This window comes from Caenorhabditis briggsae (genome assembly GCF_000004555.2).
Source record: "Caenorhabditis briggsae complete genome, chrII, whole genome shotgun sequence".
In the NCBI taxonomy this organism is placed as follows: Eukaryota; Metazoa; Nematoda; class Chromadorea; order Rhabditida; family Rhabditidae; genus Caenorhabditis; species Caenorhabditis briggsae.
Genome location: NC_013486.2, coordinates 5,456,504 through 5,475,918, shown reverse-complemented (window position 1 = coordinate 5,475,918; position 19,415 = coordinate 5,456,504). Strand labels below are relative to the sequence as shown.

General features: G+C 39.5%; 2 protein-coding genes across 2 annotated transcripts; both read right to left on the bottom strand.

Annotated features, from left to right (window-relative positions):
* Positions 1 to 1,671: 1,671 nt before the first annotated feature.
* Positions 1,672 to 4,818, bottom strand: CBG11166 (the record flags this gene model as incomplete). The annotated part of the gene is made up of 6 exons (XM_045242080.1): positions 1,672 to 1,749; positions 1,795 to 1,980; positions 2,030 to 2,366; positions 2,627 to 2,807; positions 3,585 to 3,742; positions 4,757 to 4,818. 6 exons carry the CDS (start codon positions 4,816 to 4,818, stop codon positions 1,672 to 1,674), a joined length of 1,002 nt encoding a protein of 333 aa, XP_045094474.1.
* Positions 4,819 to 5,835: 1,017 nt separating this feature from the next.
* On the bottom strand, positions 5,836 to 18,365 carry Cbr-egl-27 (the record flags this gene model as incomplete). Its single annotated transcript, XM_045242079.1, has 13 exons — positions 5,836 to 6,057; positions 6,109 to 7,506; positions 7,557 to 7,848; positions 11,034 to 11,229; positions 11,298 to 11,526; positions 12,134 to 12,361; positions 12,410 to 12,589; positions 12,628 to 12,799; positions 14,423 to 14,487; positions 14,749 to 14,874; positions 16,572 to 16,712; positions 17,789 to 17,907; positions 18,278 to 18,365. 13 exons carry the CDS (start codon positions 18,363 to 18,365, stop codon positions 5,836 to 5,838), a joined length of 3,456 nt encoding a protein of 1,151 aa, XP_045094473.1.
* Positions 18,366 to 19,415: the final 1,050 nt, after the last annotated feature.

Here is a 19,415-nt window from a genome sequence, read left to right as displayed (position 1 = left end):
CCCTAGAGTGGTACGGAAGGAAGTGAACATAAATGAAGGAAGGTAAATAGAGTTTGGTTTATTTCTGAAAGTCACACATTTACCAGTTTGTGAACATTTAGAAGATCTTTGAGAGTGAGAGAGAAAATATATAGATTCTAAACTAGAAAAAAGGAAAATCGTGCCTGATCTGGTGAATATTGAAATTCAGCGCCATTCTGAGAATGCTGATTGATATTTCTGACAAAGCCGTGCTTGCAACGGGACGACGCGTACCGTAAAACCTGTATTAGGAGGGCCGGCCCTTTTATTACAGGGGCCCTTCAATTAGAGGGGTCCTTCTATTTTTCCGGTCATTTTTCCCGAATATTTTCATCGAAAAAGTTTTACAAATTTTCGTTCAAAAGTCATGAAAATCTGTAAATTTCACCGAAATCAATCAAGTTTTTTGAGCAAAAAATAGTGTTTTAACAGATTTCTATTAAAATTTAAAATTACCGGAATATTATTCACTGAAAACGTACGGAAATTTTTTTAATTTCATGACATATTTTGAAGGGGGCCCTTCTATTAAAGGGGACCCTTCTATTCTTCCAAACCCCTCTCGGGGGGGGGGGGCTTCTATTAGAGGGGCCCTTCCATTAAAGGGGCCCTTCTAATACAGGTTTTACGGTAATTTCTTTTAAATAAAAGTTTCGAAAAAACAGCTTCTGTACAAATAGGCTCGACTTCGGCAAAGCGGGGTTGCCGAAAAGCGTACAAACGGCGGCTGAAGGTCTAAGGAATTCTCTTGATTTCTGTGAAAGCTATCAAAATATTGTCAATTAATAAATGTTTATCATAATATCACCAATATTTCATTAGTTGACAATATTTTGATATCCTTCACAGGAACCGAGATAATTGAGGTTAAAATTAACGGTTTCGTTGTACTTCTATTGGAGGAAACACGACAGTTTCTTTTTCATTTTGGTTCGATTACTAATTTTTACCTTTCGAACTTCTTGTTACAACTTTTCCCACTTGGCTTAAAGAGGCAAGTCATTGTCAATTTTTACTTCTTCATCCACCGTTTATACGCTTTTCGACCGCCCGCGTTACCTGTGGTTTTTGGTCCGGCCAGTAACTTTCAAATTATGGAAAAAACAGATTATCACACAATCCTTGAAATCCAGCATCTTACTTAATATCTTATCTACATCTTAGTTAATATCTGCATGTTAGTTAATAAAGTTTATTCACAATTTTAAAACTGAATTTTAATAGAAATACTGTAGAACCTGTAATAGAAGAGCCCCAACAATGTTTAGTTTGAGCTGATTTTTCTCTTTTTCTGTGAAAGATATTCAACATGTGTCAACTGATAAAATGTTTTGTGATATTATGAAACGCACTTTATCAGTTGGCAACATTTTTATATCTTTGTTAGGGACCGAGATAAATTGCCTTAAAGTTCAAAGTTAGGGGCCCTTCTATTAGAGGTTTTACGATATTAAAATGTCTTATCAGTCAGCAGCAAAAGAAGAAAAAATGCAAATTCAAACTCGAATTCATCGATTCTGATAAAAACTTTTATTCATGATCTGGTTGATATAATAGTAATTTCTTAACAAATGGAATGTTAAGCTCTTAAAAATTTTAAGTAGCGGTTCATAAAAATGAAACTCTTGTCAATTGTCTTATTATCATTAATCACTCAGGAATCTCCTTCTCAGCAACAACACGCAGGTTTTCGATAGATTTATTGGTAATTGGCAAAGCAGCACTCTTCTGAAAATTATTAGGTTCTAGTCTGAAATTATTCAAAAGGAATACCATCATCAATTGATGGCAATATAATGCTGCTTTGCTAGTTCCAATATTTTGAATCTCCGTCATCAGTTGATCGATTGTCTCGCATGAAGAAATAGCAATCATGTTGGATCTGAATAGAGAAACAGCGATTTTAAAAAGCCATTCATCTCCTTCGTAAATCATGCAATCCCAGAGGCGAAGAACTGTCTGAAATTGAACCAATTTGAATTTTGAAAAACAATTTTTCTCTTTTTACCTCCATTGGAAGACTCTCAACGAACCAACAGACGAACCATTTTCCAACTAACATATCCAGCCCAACATCTAGTTTCTCAAGTGTCACAATGACACGTGGACAGTGCTCGCGGAGCAAAGAATGCAAGACATGCATGTCTCTTCGAAGTCCAATCATATTCTTTCCATAATAATCTTGTCGTTGGGATACCAGATGGATCAACAGATCGATGGCTCGTGCTTCATCATTGACGACGAGGAGAATGATTCCTGCCACGAAATTAAGTCCTTGACAATATCCAACACTTGGAATATGCTCGGCAACTGCGAACAGTGCTCTTCCTAATGTTTTTCGGGTTCTGAAAACTTTGAATTCAAGAAAATCTAAGATATCCCAATCTGTTTATAATTGCAATCTTTACAGAAAAATGTATTACACATACTGTCATATTTCCTGTACATATTTCCTCTAATAGAAGCCCAACTTTTTGATATCTTTTACAGGGAATGAGATAGATGAGCTCAAAGCTGACGGTGAGGATGAAATTCTTTTAGAGCAAAACGGTAATAGCAAAATTTGTAGAAATTCAAAAAGAAACTCCGAAGAGAAAAAACGCACGTCTCCGTTTTCAAGAACTTGTTATCTGGAAAAGTTCTTGGAAGGTCAAGCTTGATTTGCTTGATGACCTCATCTGGAACTTCATGTCTTTGCCAAACTCCGTCTTTCCGGGATGGGCAACTTCTCAACCAGAGCTCTTTTCGGAATGTGTGCGGGATTCCTTTACGGACGAAGCGTTGCACTGAAATCTGGGAATCATATTTTAATGTTTTTTTTTAAACTTTATAGTTATATCTGATATAGCAGTAGTTTGAAAATTTCCGAAATTTTCATCAATACTATGAAACTTTTGATTGGGTGATAAAAAATTTTGGTCTTCCGTTGGATGAAAATGAAAATCACGGCTCTCGTACGGTCAAGTTTAAGCTAAATTAACTCGTTTCCTGCAAAAGATATCGAAAATGTGTCAACTGATAAAATGTTTTGGATATTATGATAAAAAATTTATTCGTTAACAACTTCTTCATATTTTTCACAGGAACCGAGAGAGAGGGCTCCTAGTTAAAAGTTACGGTGTCCAAAATTTTCAGGTTAGAGGTGAAAGTAAATTTTCACAGAAGTTTTTCCTTCAATTAAAGAAGCTTGACCATCGAATCAATACAAGAAGAAAAATCATAGTTTTGAGTGTTTCTTTAAAAAGACAATGTCTAATTCATCAAATTTACACAAATTCTAATTTTGCTGTTGACAATTGCCGTATTCCCTTTATCTGAAGCCGACCAAATACGTCAACTTTGAGCTCAAATATCTCGATTTCTGTGAAAGATATAAAAAATCTGTCAACTGATAAAATGTTGGTGATATTATGATAAACATATTATCAGGTGACAAAATGTCGATTTCTATAACAGGAATCGAGATTATTGAGCTCAAAGTTGACGGTTCGGGTGGGCTTCATATTATAATATTAATAGGCAATGACTTCCAAAATCATATTTTTCAAATTGCATATCCTTACATAAATGACTGTTCCTCCTCGGATTCTCTTTCTCCCATCGACATCTTCGTCGAACAACAATCGGAAGATATGATGCGTACCACGTTTCATATTGTTTCTGACATCCACTTTCTTCTAATGTTGACCAGGGACGCATGAATCCAAGATCATCAACATCACTGCAATAATAGTTGTGCCAAGTGATAAATGAGTGTCTCTCTCATATCAGTGTGGGAAATAGATAAACCAGTTATATCAGTTTTTTGACATAGATGACTAAAGACAGACGAACAGAGAAAAGAAGAGAAAACGCACGAATTCCTTTTTCGGTCACACGTGGTTTCCTTCTTCCTCTTCCTCCTCTACTTTATGATGCTTTTGTCTCTTGATCTTTCGAGTTTATGTGGTGAACCGTTTTTCGTCTAGAAGCATGGCCAACTTTAAGTCCAATTATCTCGGTTCGTGTGAAAGATATAAAAAATTTGCCAACTAATAAAAAGTTTGTGATATTATGATAAACAAGTTATCAGTTGACATAATTTTGATATCTTTCACAGGAATCGAGATAATAGAGCTCAAAGTTGACAATTTGGGTGAGCTTCTATTAGAGGAAATACGGTGTGTATGAGTTGAGATTGAGTTCAACTATGAAATTTTAATTTTTCCAGAAATATTTCTAGAATAGAAGATGTGGGGGAAGAGCAAACTTTGTGTTATTTATTCTGGTACAAAAAAATCAAAGCTGTGGATGACAAATGCTGGTGGCCGCGGCTGAAGCTCCCGATAAGTACAGTAACCGAAAACAAATTTTATTTTCCGGATTCATTTTCTCGATTTTCGTGCATTTTCATCAATTTTTCACTATCGGAGGCTTATTTCCCGATTTTTTTTCGGAAAAAAAATAATAGAAAACCCAAAAAAAAAACAGTGGAAAACGAGAAAAAAATCCTGAAAATAAAAATATTTTTAGGTTACGGTAGTTGTCGTTGTGGGACCTTCGGCCGCGGCCACCGGCGTTTCTCTTCCACAGGCCCAATTTTTTGCATCAGCATAATAGCCAAAAAAGGTTTTTCAAGCTCACAATCAGAATTCAAATTTTAGGGTTATTCTAATCAGGACAAGTATGAATTTTGGGAAAAAAAACTCAATTTTTAAAATTTTGAAAAATCCTTATTATCCCTGTGAGAGCTCACCTTCTAAAGTCAATTTTCTTATGACTTTTACTATGTGTTGGATAGAAATTGAAGACGTACATGGCTTCTTCTGCCACCTCTTCTTTGGTTCTTCTGTCTGACACCGAAGAAGAAGAATTGACACTAGATCAACACCAATCAACGCTATTTATATATGTCACTTCTCTCTCTCTCTCTCTCTCTCTCTCTCTCTCTCTCTCTCTCTCTCTCTCTCTCTCTCTCTCTCTCTCTCTCTCTCTCTCATCAAGCCTACCTTCCGGGCGGTCCGGTGAAGTGCCATGCGGTCATTTCGTGGGCGTCTAGTAGATAAAAGATGTAATGATTTTTCGGCTAGCCAAGTTTTGCTTCATAAACTGTCTCTATATGATTTTTTCAAAATTCTGCCGCCTCGTCGATCTGAATACTATTTCGTCTCGCAGTCATAATAATGGGACAGTTGATCAAATAGGAGGGAATTCTAGACAGAGGAGACGCAGGCGACTGGAACTGCTCTTCGAAAGATGTGTCATAGAAATGGAAATGTTTTGTGTAGAGAGATGAACGAACAAGTTACATTTCTTTAAAAAATTGTTTTATTTTGAATTGTCTGTCTTCTTGAGAGATTGAAAACATAACAAGACAATATGATAAAACAGGGCTGGTAAAAAAATATTGTCTAATTAGGCATGAGATACGGGGGTTAGATTTGAAAGAAGAGAAAAAAGTACAGAGGAGAAAAGGTTCACTAAACAGAAGAAAAAATGAAAAAGTTGAAACATGTACCGGTGCCAGATCTGATCGAGGTTTGAGAATGGGAAGAGATTTAGAAGGGGGAAGGGGAAGGGAATAGATAAAAAACAACAACGGAACATTGCATATCATAAAAAATGGAATTTTTAACAAGAATTGAACAAAATGCTCGTAGGGAAGAGATGATGATGATGATGATGGATGATAGAGAACAGAGAGGGAAGAGGTATTTATACATGAAATGAAATACCCAGAGACCGATTGAAGGAAGAAAAAATGGTTTCACAGTGAAAGAAAATGGCCGTTTCAAGCACCGGGTAAGCGTTTTTAGGATCGGGGGTTCAAGAAAGTTATGGATGTTGAGGACGCATGGCTGCTTCTGGCCCGAGTCGCCTCATCATTTCGGCTCCGGCGGCACCTTGTGCTGCCATCACCTGCTGCATCATTTGAAGAGGATTCTGTCCTTGATGAGCTTGTTGCTGCTGTTGAGCATGATGCTGTTGAAGTTGCATCATGAGAGCTGGATTGAGCATAAGCTGTTGAATCATCATCATTTGTTGAGGATCAATACCCTGAAAAAAAGGAAAAAGTTAAAATTCCAATTTGCTTCAAATTGGACTTACTTGTTGGGCAGCAGCAACGGCGGCAGCCTGCGCTTGCGCTTGAGCTTGAGCTTGAGCCTGAGCTTCTCTAGCAGCTTGTTCTCGAGCTGCTTGCTGTTCACGGAGGGCTTGAGCTTGTTGTTCTCTTTCGCGTTGCTCTCTTGCTTGACGTTCACGAGCTTCACGCTCCTTACGCTCACGTTCTTGTTGTTCTCTCTGTGCGGCTTGAACTTGGGATTGCGTTGGGATCTGAAGCATCATTTCGTTCAACTTCTGCACATCCTGCTGGCTGAGTTGTTGAGTGTTCTGCGCCATCATCAATTGTTGCAGCATTTGCAGCATTTGGGGATTGTTCATTTGAGCAGCAGCTGCAGCTTGTTGTTGCTGGAGAGCCTGTTGAGCTTGTTGCTGCTGAATACGTTCTCTTTCTCGCTCGCGCTGCTGCTCACGTTCCCGTGCAGCAGCTTGTTGAGCATTTCGCTGTTGTTCAGCAATCATCTTCTGATGTTGTTGATGAGCGAACTCCTGCTGCATTCTCAGGAGCTGAGCTTGTTGAGCTTGTTCCATTTGATGATGGTGAAGAGCGAACTGTTGGAGAGCAGCGACATTGACACCTTGAGGATTCTGTCCATTCATCATCTGCTGCATCATCATCAGGGCTGCTGGATCGACAGCATACTGTTGGGGCATCATTCGAAGAACTTCTGGAATTTGACCCATCATAACGGCCTGCTGTAATTGTTGCATATGCATTTGCTGGGCATTCTGTTGTGCTTGTTGGGATTGCTGCTGAGCCTGTTGCTGACCCTGAATCTGGGCTTGCTGCTCCTTTTTCACTTGAATCTGCTGACTTTGACTGAGCATCTTTGCTTCCGCTTCATGATGTGTCCTTTGAGCTGGTGGAATTGCTTTCAGTTTCTCTTTATTCGCCTCTCTTTCAATCAGAATCTTATCCCATTTTGTGCCCTTCTTGATCTTATAGTGAAGATCAGTTCGTGCACAACGTGGACCACATGATCTAACGAATGCGCGGACAAAACTGGCGGTGTTACTTTCAAATTCCACTTCGTTTCCAATTTCAAATGTATCCGTTGAGTCGTCAGCCTCGACAGTTTCCTCTTCCTCTTCAACTGTCTCTTCTGAAGCTGGCTCGACGACAGCTTCAATGTTACTCTCGTCATTAGCCTCCAGGGAAACTGTAGCCGTGGAACTCTCCACTCCATTCTCTGACGCACTGCTCGAACTGACCGATGTCGTTGGACACAGATCGACGACTTCTTCCTTGATATCACCGTTAACTTCCACCTTGATTTCTTCCACTGATTCTTCTTTTTTGAATCCATTCAACACTGGCATAGGCTCATCATCCCCTTCAGTCATCTTTCCCACCTCATCATCACTGTCCTCGTCTACTTGCTCCTGAAAATAATTTCAAATTAGCTTCATTTTTTAAATCGTTTAATACTCACCATCTTCATCTTTTTTACAACAGATTCTCCATTCGGAGTCGATGCTTCTGGAGCATGTCCATTCGTCAATCCATTTGTCAGAATTGGTGGTGGACTTCTTGACGGTGACGCTGGCTCCGAACTGCTCGCTTTCTCATTCATCGCGCCGTTGTGCAGAGGTCTTTTTTGAGGTCGCTTCAGATTTCCATTCAGCCGCTTTGTAGGCGTTTCCTCCGCGGCTAGGTTCGGAGTGCCGTTCGAAACGGTTGATGGCGATCGACGGTCTGGAGTCTCACTCATTGATGACGGTGTTCTGAAAACAAGAAGAATTAGGTGATATAAAATGAGATGGGATTAATTTAATAGGGGGGAAGAAATAACAAAATATAGAAGATGATAGAGGAAGAAGAAGAAGGCGTGATAATGATTCTGATAAAAACCGACAGATCGTTATGATAGTGAGATAAGAGAATGGATCGAGGACAAATCAAGAGAACAGTGACAGAAGAGATTGAATGGAAAAAAAGAGAATTTATTCGCCCGCCAACACAGGGGCGGGAAACCGGTGAGAGAGACAAAGGAAAGTAAAATGTACGCGCTCAGAAAAATATTCTCAGCCAAAAAATTCTTCTGGGAACAAAGAATAGATGACACATGGAGCATTTGCATCTATCGGTAGTAGTACAGTAAGCGATGAATAACTCTTCGTAATTTTTCTATTTTTTGGCTAAATTGTACCAAAACATTTTCAAAGGTTTTGAAGGGGACATCTGGCCATATAGAAACATCTGCCGAAAAAGGGAATACAATGACATAGAGTTGACAGCGTCCAACAGAGAGAATAACGGAGCGGGGTGGACTAGTCATTTTGTTAGTTTGGATAGTAGTAGTAGTTGAAAATATGCAAATTCGAAAACGGATTATCTCGTGATGGGAGAAATGGGATTAGCGATTGGACAGAGTTTCCGTTTCTATAAAAAGGAGGATATCGAAATACCGACGTTTGTATACACCTGATTTTGTAGTACACACTGGGAAAAAAAGAGGAGAGCAGCGGGGAGGTGGTGGTTGAGTGTATGTGTACCCTTCGCTCGCGCATCGAACAATCGATAATTGCGCACACGCGCTCACGGTCAGTATGGTCTCTTTGATGATGGGTAATGGGATGGCTGGTATCCTCATTTTCTTTATTGCGCAATTTTCCGGTACATTCACTGCCATCGAATTGCATGCCCTTCGGACCGTGTTGCCAACCAGGTTGAACCAGCAGATGGAGAGAGAGAGAGAGAGAGAGAGAGAGAGAGAGAGAGAGAGAGAGAGAGAGAGAGGGAGAGAGAGAGAGAACGGTTTAAAAAGGTCGGAAAGCATGAATTGATCGAGCAACTAGCGTTCATAAAAAAGCGCATTACAACGAGTTAGAGGTGTTATAAACCCATTGAGGCGGCGTAAAAAGGGGGCATATACACAAGAGGCCTGGTTGTGAATGGACGCCGGTGACAAAGACCAAAGGGAAGAAAAGAGAGAGAGAGAGAGAGAGAGAGAGAGAGTGGACAACGAGTTACAAAAAAATGAAGCAGAAAGTAAAGAAACCGAATGGGAAAAAGAGGAGGAAGACGTCTTCACACTCCACCTAAGGGACAAGGAGACAACAAAAAACGGCGCTGTCTTCTTGCCTCTTTTTTCTTGATGAGCATGGCAATGAAGGCAATTTTGTCGAGCCCCTCACGCTCTCTCGATGAAGAAGAGGGAAAAGAATGAGGTGTGAGGAGTGTCTCAGAAAAAGACGCCAATTAGGGCACAACTAGAACAAATGAGGGGAAAGCAGGAGGAGGAATATGACCCTATATAGGAAGCCATACATGGAGATTTGAGCGATATGTTGCCAGACAGAATAACTATGGAGAGGGAGAGATAAAGATCTTGTAGATAAGATGCCGCCTATGGCAGGAGGCAAGTGTGTGTGTGTTCGACACAGTGCGACAGAGGGGCGAAGACCCCGAAATTGGCATTTTGCCAAACCAAAAAGAAAGTGTCAAGTGGGGGTGAGTGTACGGAATGAAAGGCATTGTTGAAAGAAAAAATAAGCAGAGTGTGTTCTTGTTAGACATACAAACCGACTGAAGGGGGTGGTACTGCTCCAATTCAAATACTAAATATCTCCAACTACAATAATGATCAGGAGGAGAAGATGAAATCAGAAGGCTTTCTCTCTCTAGCAAAAATAAATTTCATTTCCTTTTGGCCAACGATGGAAGGGGGAACCTTCAAACGGATATTAGAGCATCCGGGAGAGAAGCAAACCTAATCAACTTTGAGAATGACAGGGGGCACAACACACGCCCTAATTGCTTTTGTTTCATTGTCTTCAAACTGAATTGAATATCAGAGCGTGTCGATAAAATCGCCATAATGACTGGTTCGCTCTGAATTAACTAAGAACGGAGGTCCTTAAGCCGGGGTTCACCTTTCTAATCGGCTTTTCTCAGAGAAACACCTGTCAGTGGACAGCAGATGGTTTTCAAAAAAAAAAAGAAGTGAACAAGGGAGGAAAAGGAGGTCCCATTTAACAACTAAGTGTCAGTCTGACACTGTCAGATACTGATCTTTTCATACTCTTCCTGAAACCTGCAATTTGAGAAGAAGAGAAGCCATATAGAAGGCGTTCATCCTCAAATCTCCTAGGCACGCGTCACGGCGAAAGCTCAAAACACCAGAGAACATATATTTCAAAGCCTGATAGAAATGGATTACGAAAATGCAGAAATAGAAGAACGTCTCCAGAAGACGTCAGAAACAAAATTTTGAGAAAATAAAAGATCGGGCATCATCTAGCTGCTATTTTTGATCATCTATGAAAATTTGGGAAATTTCGGACCAGTGGGAACTTCGCTACGGTCACACAGAATTCGATGATATATGTTCGTCATTACAACGAAAACGCAGGCGAATTCTACCTATTGAGAAGATATGAATTGCCTTTTTGAAAAAGAAACAAAGTAAAGAAAAGGGAGAAATGGAAAACCTGTCTGCTGACTATACTTGAGAGATAGGAAGGCAGTATATCTGTCCCAAACATCTTTCTCCTTTTCTTATTTTATCTACCGTGTCACATTAATCGAGAAACACAGAAAGAACAAAAAAGGGGTGAATGTTTTACGACGCCGTTAGATGATGATGAAAGAGAAGAGAAATAAAAATCAAGATGATAAGGTGGCTTACAGAGATAATAGGAACTACGGAGACAGCATAGTATCATAATCGATTAATTATCTTGATATCACCTTTTTTATACGGGAGGGGAGCGCGCGACCAGTGACTGCCTGCCCCGTTTTGTTATCAAATGACGCCCTGAGACAAATAGCCAGCAAGAAGAAAAGAAGAGGGTGAGAAAGAGAAAGAAAACGAGAGGGTCTAGGAAGCGAGACAGAGAACACGAGGAAGTAGGGGAGAGCAATGAATTCAGATAAATCAGCAAAAAAAATTAGCAAAACAACATACCTTTTACGTTGCTCCTTCTTTCCAGCTCTTGTCCGCACTCCACTTTCTTCTTCGTCTGAATTGGAACGCTTGAATAGGCAGGCTGGAACTTGGGTAGGACGATTCGCCACGTGTCGATGCTGTCCGTACTTCTTATAGTGTACTCGACACTCTGTGCACAGTAGCAGTCCGTTGGCGTGATGCCAATCTTTGCTTTCTGGAAAAATATACACTTATATATATTTTTCAGTATTTATCAGTTAGCTAAATTTCGAGCCTACTAACCTGCACCGTAACAATGATGACACGCTCTGCCTGATGGTCCGTTGTTCTCAACGTCACTCTCACTTGCAGAATCGAAATCTAGGTACTCAGTGGACGTTGGTCGAGATGCTTTCACCCTCTCCTTCGTTGGCCGTTTAATACTCGTTGGATTGACCCGTCGTGCAGCTTGTTTAGGTTTTGTTGCTTCTGGCGTCTTTTTCCAGAGATAGTAATATGAAACCAGTTGTTCCTGTAAACAAAAAATACCTTAAAATTAGTAGCGAAGCAAACACTAATGCGAATAATCGGTCGAGAAAAAAAAGGTGATTGACTGATAACACGAATGAATGAGAAGTGATAGAGAAGATTGCCTTCTTTTTCTCTCTCTTTTCTTGTCATTCGAAAAAAAGTTCATGGTCGTAAATCTGGCGAAATGGGTAGTTGAAAATGCAAACGATTGGAGAGAATTATTGGTTTTCGGTCGCATTTTCGCAAAAAAAAACGAGAGAAAAAAGAAGAAACATGAAGGTAGGTATGAGATGATAGTGTGCTATTGGCTTTTTGCTTCTTCTTCTTCTTTCGAAAAAAATACCCGAAAAAAACGGTTGCTTTTTCATTCACGAACACTCTCAGGCTGTTTGTTCTCTTTCAAACCAAATTGAGAGGGAAAAACGTGTCATGTTTACCCACTTGTTCACTGCGGACACACTAGTTCAAACCAGGGGAAAAAATTGAAGAAAAAGAGAACAAATGACGATCCGTATGTCTTTTTTCTTTTGAATTCATAAAAAGCCGTCTCTCCAGGACTAAAGCTTTGACACGCCTCATCACAATCGGTATTTATTTTAAATGCTTACCCGGCTGTGATGCGGCAACAGTTCCCGATGTATCCTCGAAAAATTCTTTCCCAGCTGCTTGATGCCTTTCGCGAACTTCTTCGCATCGTCTTGTGTCATGTAGTCGACATCTGTCGTCAGAATGAGATCGTTTGCGTTCAACTCACTGAGCGCGTCGTCAATCTTATAACCGCTTCTATGCAATTGAATGATAGCCTCATCCATAAGCAAATCGCTGACCTGAAGATACTGGAAATGTGAAAGAAGGTGTCTGGATTAGGTTTCCAATTCGATTACCCTTGCGTTCTTCTGAGAATCGAGCATATGGTTTCCGCTTAGCGTAAACGTACGGTAGCAGCGTGCCAGTTTGATGTAGTCTTCTTCTTCAGCAATATCGATGCTATTCGGCCGGTACAACAATTCGTCACGGTCTTTTTCGTCTCCGACAGAGCATGTTGCCACTGGTGGCAGTGTAGCCTGAAAAAAAGAATTTATAAAGAATGCATTTTTCAGACAACACTCACCTGGAATGCTGTACCGACTCGGATACAGTAGTGCGTTGACGCCAGTTTCGTTGAGTCCTGATTATAGTGAAGACAGTAGAAGAAAGTGTTATTGTCGACAGAGAAATCAGCTACTGCTCGCGCGTGTCGAATGTCTTTTACGTATTCGACGATGCACTTGCCTCTGAAAATACAAACTATAATTTTTGCCTTTAAGTTCAGATTTTAGCTCATAACGAATTATTTACCGAGAAAGTTTGAATTTGTTGTTTTCTAAATAGATTTTCAGGCAAATTTCAACGAAAGCGAAAAAAATTTGGTTCGTTTCCGTGAGCCGAACCGTAAGATTTTGTTGAAGGCGCAACTCTGACAAATTACTGATGGTCTCGCAGCGTATTAGAATTTTAGGAGCGTGCGCCTTTGAAGAAAGAATATTTCTTGAAAAAAAGAAGATGGAATATTCAGTATTTTCAATGTAACCTTCCTAAGCTAGGTATTATTCATGTCCGGCGCCGATGAAACTTTACTTTGCAGAAAATTTATTTAAAGGCGCATAGCCGGCACTAAAACGGAAACAGCTACGGTTTTTACAATTTAATTTATGCGCCTTTGATACAGTACTTCGGAATTATTTTGTTTCCCGCAGATTTTTGTTTTTTTCTGTTGAAAATCTTCAGATTCTCCTGAATAATCAACTGAATTTCCTTATAAAGTAGAAAAACTTCCTAAAATGGGTCTAAATGAAATAATTTCGAAGTACTGTATTAAAGGCGCACGAATTTATTTGTAAAAACGGTAGCCGTTTCCTCTTCAGTACCGGCTATTTTCGGCCAGAACGTTCATCGGCACCGGATAAGTTAGAGAACTAAACGAGATTTTTCAAAAAGCGAGAGTAAAAAATCTCGGCTCCGAGGTGATGAGACATCCAAGAAACAAGAGAATGCTGCAAGTTGTTGCCGGCATCATATGACTGCGGGGAGGCCAAGAAAAAGAAATAGATGAGAGAGATCGGACCCAGATGTCTGAAGGGCAAGTAGAACGTTGAAATATAATATTCTATGGATTGTTGTGTGAAACTCTAGTAGCGAAAAAAAAAAGCAACTATAAGAGAAAACACATAAGCAGAGAACTATGAGTTTTAGTGATCGTTTTCCTCTAGAGGAAACTAGAGGGAGAAGCATAAACGGAAGCAAAAACTTGCAATAAAATTGTTATTTATTGTGTTGCGGTTATAGGATTCTAAATCTCTCCTAGAGCTCTCAGAAAACAAGTTTCTCCTCCTAGAATATCAATTTTAGGAAGTAAAAGAATATAGAATAGGAGGAGCGGTAAACAAGTGGGAATAATTGATGGCTTCGGGGTCGGTAGTGCCATTTTCCACCATTTTCTCCTGACACGTACAACACAGCCTACCCGTCCGCGCTTCGCCTCGCTACTACTCGTCACATCAATTAATTCGGTCCCAAGGGAAATGTGATGCACATTTTGTGTTAGAACAAAAGATAATCTGGTAGGAGGAAGAAAAAGAAGAAAGAGAGAGGAAAGAAGATGATTGAGTAGCCATGATGACCTGATAGGAACGCAAAAATTAGAATAGAAGAAGAAGAAGAGAAAAATTTCAGAACTATTTAATATGACATTTTTATAAAGAAGAAGAAGAAGAAAATCTAATTATGGACCGCCCTTTCCAGATTGCCGTCATCATCATCCTTCTTCTTCTCAACCGATCGAGGATCCGATTTCAAAATAAACATTCTTTGAGAAGAAGAAGAGCGATCTTTTTGACATAATAAGAGCAATAACTAACCTTAAGCATGATACAGGTTGTTGAATTTGTAATTCTGAATTGAATAATTCCCGATTCAAAGTTCGCTGAAAAAAACCATTCTTATTTTTCCAAAAAAAATCTACTGTGATACCTGTAATAGAAGGGACACCATAACTTTCAACTTTGAGCCAATTTATGTTCCTATTAAAGATATAAAAAAGTTGTCAACTAATAAAGTTTTCAGCATAATATCACAAACATTTTATTAGTTGACACATTTTTGATATCTTTCATATAATCCAAGATAAATTAGCACAGAATTGATATTGTGGGAGCCCTTCTATTACAGGTTTTATAAAACTTACAGGACATAAATGTGGATTGATCTCAAGCTCTGCTCGTTCTTGTTTCATTAAATTTAGCGATAATTCTGGTATGTCATCTGCCCGAAAGTACCTCGTTAGTTTCACTACCACGTGATCTCGTTTTGTCTGAAAATTTTAAAAATTCAATCTTTCACAGCATCCCCTTCTCTCTTATTTTTCCATCTCAAATTTCATAGCGCGTATCATAACACTATATGTCCCCCTGGTGTGCTGTGTCAACAATGAACGTATGCTCACAGTTCATAAAGTGGATGGGGGGTAGAGTGTAAATGATTTGAATTTATAACTTTTTGTTCCGAATTTCAAAGAAGCATTCACAGAGAACCCAACTTTGAGCCACTTTATCTCGGTTACTGTAAGAGGTAAAAAATAGTTGTCCGCTGATAAAATGTTAATAGTTTTATGATAAACAACTTTTTAGTTGACAACTTTTTTCTATCTTTGATGAGAACCGAGATAATTGAGCTCAAACTTTGTTACAGGTTTTACGGTCAAACTAAAAGTTCCTCTCACTTTCTATATGATTTGCCGCGCAATCCGATTATGAAGAAAAGCTTTCAAGGACAATCGGAATGGGACAAATTAAATGGCAAATGACTCAACTATGACACCCTTTTTTCAGTTATCAGTTGATATAGGAAAACAAGATAAAACATACACCGTTCTCTATATACGTACAACTGTCAATATTTGGAAAAAAATAAGGTCGAGACCTCCTTCCCTCATAAATCAAGTAGCAACTAGTTATGTGGAAGGGTGAAATTTGAGAAGAGGTCAGCAGAAGGGGTTGACTAGTTTTGAACTTATGTTTTTGATGTTTGGATTATCAACCAAAAAAAAAAAGAGACGAATGACGTGTAGGAGTATTAGAGGGATTGTGACATAATTCTATTAGGTGTTCAAATACTAATTCCAATTTTTATTAGCTTCAAAAAGTGTATTGATAAAAACCCCATTAAAGTATTTCAGGCACTTCGAAACACATCACTTCGTTTTTCGCAACATTCACTTTTGATTTCCGACATTCTCTATTTCTTATCTTATCAATTTAGATACGATTCTTGTCACTTCACTATATATAAAGATCCACTCTTCTCCTTCTAATCAAAGTTTAATCAAGAAAGGAACATGTAAAAGTGATCAATTAGCGGAGACTGGCTATCGTAAACACTCTTAAACCTTGAGCCCAGATATTGTCGGATTAAAAAAGTGACACCTGAAAATCTCGGAGACGGCGCTCGTGTCGATTTACGAGGGGGCGGAGCGAAAACGGATACTGTAGATAACAAATTTATTTATGTGAATTTAGTGGGATATTCTGAACAAAATTTTGATTTCTTGGTATAAAAATGATCGCTAGCATCTCTAGAATCTATTTTTCAGCAAAAAACTAACTAAACTTAGACGCAAAAGTAGCTCGAACGAGCCGAAATTCTGTAATATTGCGTTTTTGCCGCACTTTTTCGTAGATCAAAAAAAGCAAAAGTTTTCAAATTCTCAGGTGCCACTTTTTTTAATTCGACAATATCTCGGTTCCTGTAAAAGATATCAGAAAGTGATCAACAAGCAAAATACTTGTGATATTATGATAAACATATTATCAGTTGACTACTATTTGATAGCTTTTACAGAAACCGAAATATATGAGCTTAAGCTTCCTATTAGAATGTTCACAGTAAACCCAACTGGTTGAATCCTCAGAATATACATAAAATTTCGAAACCCGAAAAACTCATAAATCGGACCATCTGTTGCCATTCTAGATTTTATCCCTCTCCCATAAGTTATGGGCCATAACTCACATATTTAAATCCGCATATTGCCGCTATCACAAACGGCTCGTTTTGTGAGACTTCCACAAAAACCGAGTCTCGTAACCTGTAAAATGTCCCATCGTGTGATTGAAATCCTTTTAGATCACTGTCTTTTCGATACCGGTATACCTGAAAATTGCATTAATTGGCTCAGGATTACTGTAGATTTGATTTTGAACATTTTAGGTTCTTGATGTCTACTCAGTATGCACTAACGAGTGTTCCTTTTTTCTCTCTCTCTCTCTCTCTCTCTCTCTCTCTCTCTCTCTTTCTCTTTCCCATTCACATAAAACACACACTTTAGTATCCAGTAGGTCACTGTCAACTGCCACGAATCAACTAAACTGTGGGAGGAGGAGAGATAGAATGTGATGATTTTTATTCGTTTCAAAACAAACAAACAAATCATATAATGCGGCAAAAAAATGTTTTGTGTGTATTTGTATGTCTATTGTCGCATAGTATTCTATCTTTTTCACTCTCAGTCTTCTTCTATTGTTTGTACTCTCTTGAGGCAAAAAAAAGAAGAAGCTTCTATCTGTCTCTCTGGGGCCTCCCGAAAAACTTCTCTCTGTTGACTTTGCTTTTCTTGACAGCCAGAAAAAAAGCAATTGTCTCGAATTTCAGATCAAAAAATTGACTGGGGTAGGGGGTAGAGCAGTTGTTTTTTCCTTTTTTCAGAATATCCGTTTTGAGATTGTGTTCCAAAAGACGAATAGTATGCCCAAAAAAGTTCTTTTTTTTTGACAAGAGGTCACTCCGCTATTTTTTTCGGGCTCGTCGAGTGTTTGACGATCTGGTTCTTCTCGATGATTTGAAGCTCACAATGTGCGTGTCTGTGAGACTGTGTGTATGCGCAATGTTTGAGGTTTAGCTATCAAAAGCGTTTCGCAAGGAAAAACGATAGGAGGATCCAGGCTATCCATGTTCGACTAGGCGAGAAAATTTGAATTACCATCTTTTCTTCTTTTTTTTGTTCTTCTGACCTCCCTTTTCGTGTCTGTGTCTCCTGGCGGAACGACAATTAATTGGTTTTTCTCTAGTGGCGAAAGAGAGGGAAAGAGTATAGAAGACGAAGAGACGCAGCAAAACAAGATGTCTATTCAGATTATAACTATGACACAAAGTGCAGCGCGAAACTTTGCAAATTTGCTTGGAACTTTTTTTTCAGATTTTTTGAAAATTTAAGAAAAAAAACAACTCACTCTTCCTCGACAATTCCTATCTGATTTGCCGGTTAAACTATAATAACATGGTTCAATGTCATAGTGTTTTTGTGAGAATTCTGGTTCATCGCCATTTTCCATGGTTGATGAGACGCCGTCTGAAAACAACAAAATACGTTATTGGTGGGTCAGGTGATACTGTAATAATATGTTTGCAACTTAAATTTGTTCCGGGGGTTGTTTCAACGACACTGATAACGAGCGGCAAAAGCGTCGGGGTCTATTAAGTTGGAACAAAAAAAACTTCTGCCGCAGGTGTCTTTTTGTGTGTTCGTACATTTGCTCGACTAATCCGCTAAGCGCTAATCCGCCGCGAGAATCATAACATTTCACGCTGCTGGACCGAATAGAAGAGGGGAAAGGAGGAGGAGGGCCAAGAACGGCCCGATGAATTACCCGAGAGACGGTATCTAGGTTGACATAAGAGACACATATGACACGACAACGGTTCAGTTACAATTTCATTACCTTGGCTATCCTCAGATGACGACGGCAGGCATTCGTCCTCTTTGTTGACGACGTCTTCACTACTGCACTGGCTGTCGAAGCGGCTCATCTTCTTACTTCGTGTGTCTTCTTAGTTTTTCCAGTTTGCTCCCCCAAAAGTGATGAACTATTCTGGAATATATAGGGTATTCATGAATGGCCATAATCAAAACATATGAGAGCGAGAAAGCGAGAGAAAGAAAATGAAATGATAACGAGAATAGAAAAAAAAGAAAGGACGATGATGATGATGAAGATGATGAAGAGCACAGAAGTTCTTTTTTCTCCAGAACCCTCCAGAGCCTAGTAAAAACACAAACTAGAACAGCACCGAGGGATAGAAGGAAAGGAAGACTGGGAGAGAGAGGAAAGGGATGAAGACGGGGCCTGGGGTGTGGGAGTGGCGTGGGGCGGGCGAGGGTCGTCGTCGGTTAGTGGGGCACATACAACAGAGCACATACACGACTGGTCCGCTAGGAAAAGAGACATTGGCGGCGGCAGCACCGCATTCATCAAATATTTTGGTGTATTTAGCAGGAAGGAGCAGGACCACCGAGTCTAGGAATCAGATTTATTTCTGATTCCTGGAACTCAAAGTCCCAAATGTCAAAAAGAACGAAGACAGACGGACTGGTTTGGCCGGTATGGTGGGTCCCCCTATAGCCAAGAATGACTGTCAGTGTAGGTTCAAGAGATATAATTGACAGGTCACAGATGGTTCTCATAGATTAGAGCCTAGTTATCCGCAGAAGGCATTTTCAATACCGTAACCCGAAAAGTGATACTTGTTTTAACACCTGTTAGCGCGCGTTCTTAGAAACTTTCTAGGATCCAAAAATTGGCAACATCATGACTCTCTGGTCTTCCTGTCCAATGTGTCGGTTTAAAAAAGTCAAGTGATGATAAGAAAAGAAAAAGGGGGCGGAGAAAACGACAATTGTTCTGTAATGAACAAGGTGTAGAGCCGACCCGGTAGATCAAAATTCGCCATGTGACCTACTGGGATTCAAGATTCTTACAGTACGCCTCTCTGTATATGGAAGAGAAAGGAGAAAAAGCGTGAGGGAAATGAAAGACCTGTAAATGAGAATTTTTAGACGCAGAGGGGGGGGGGGGGGGG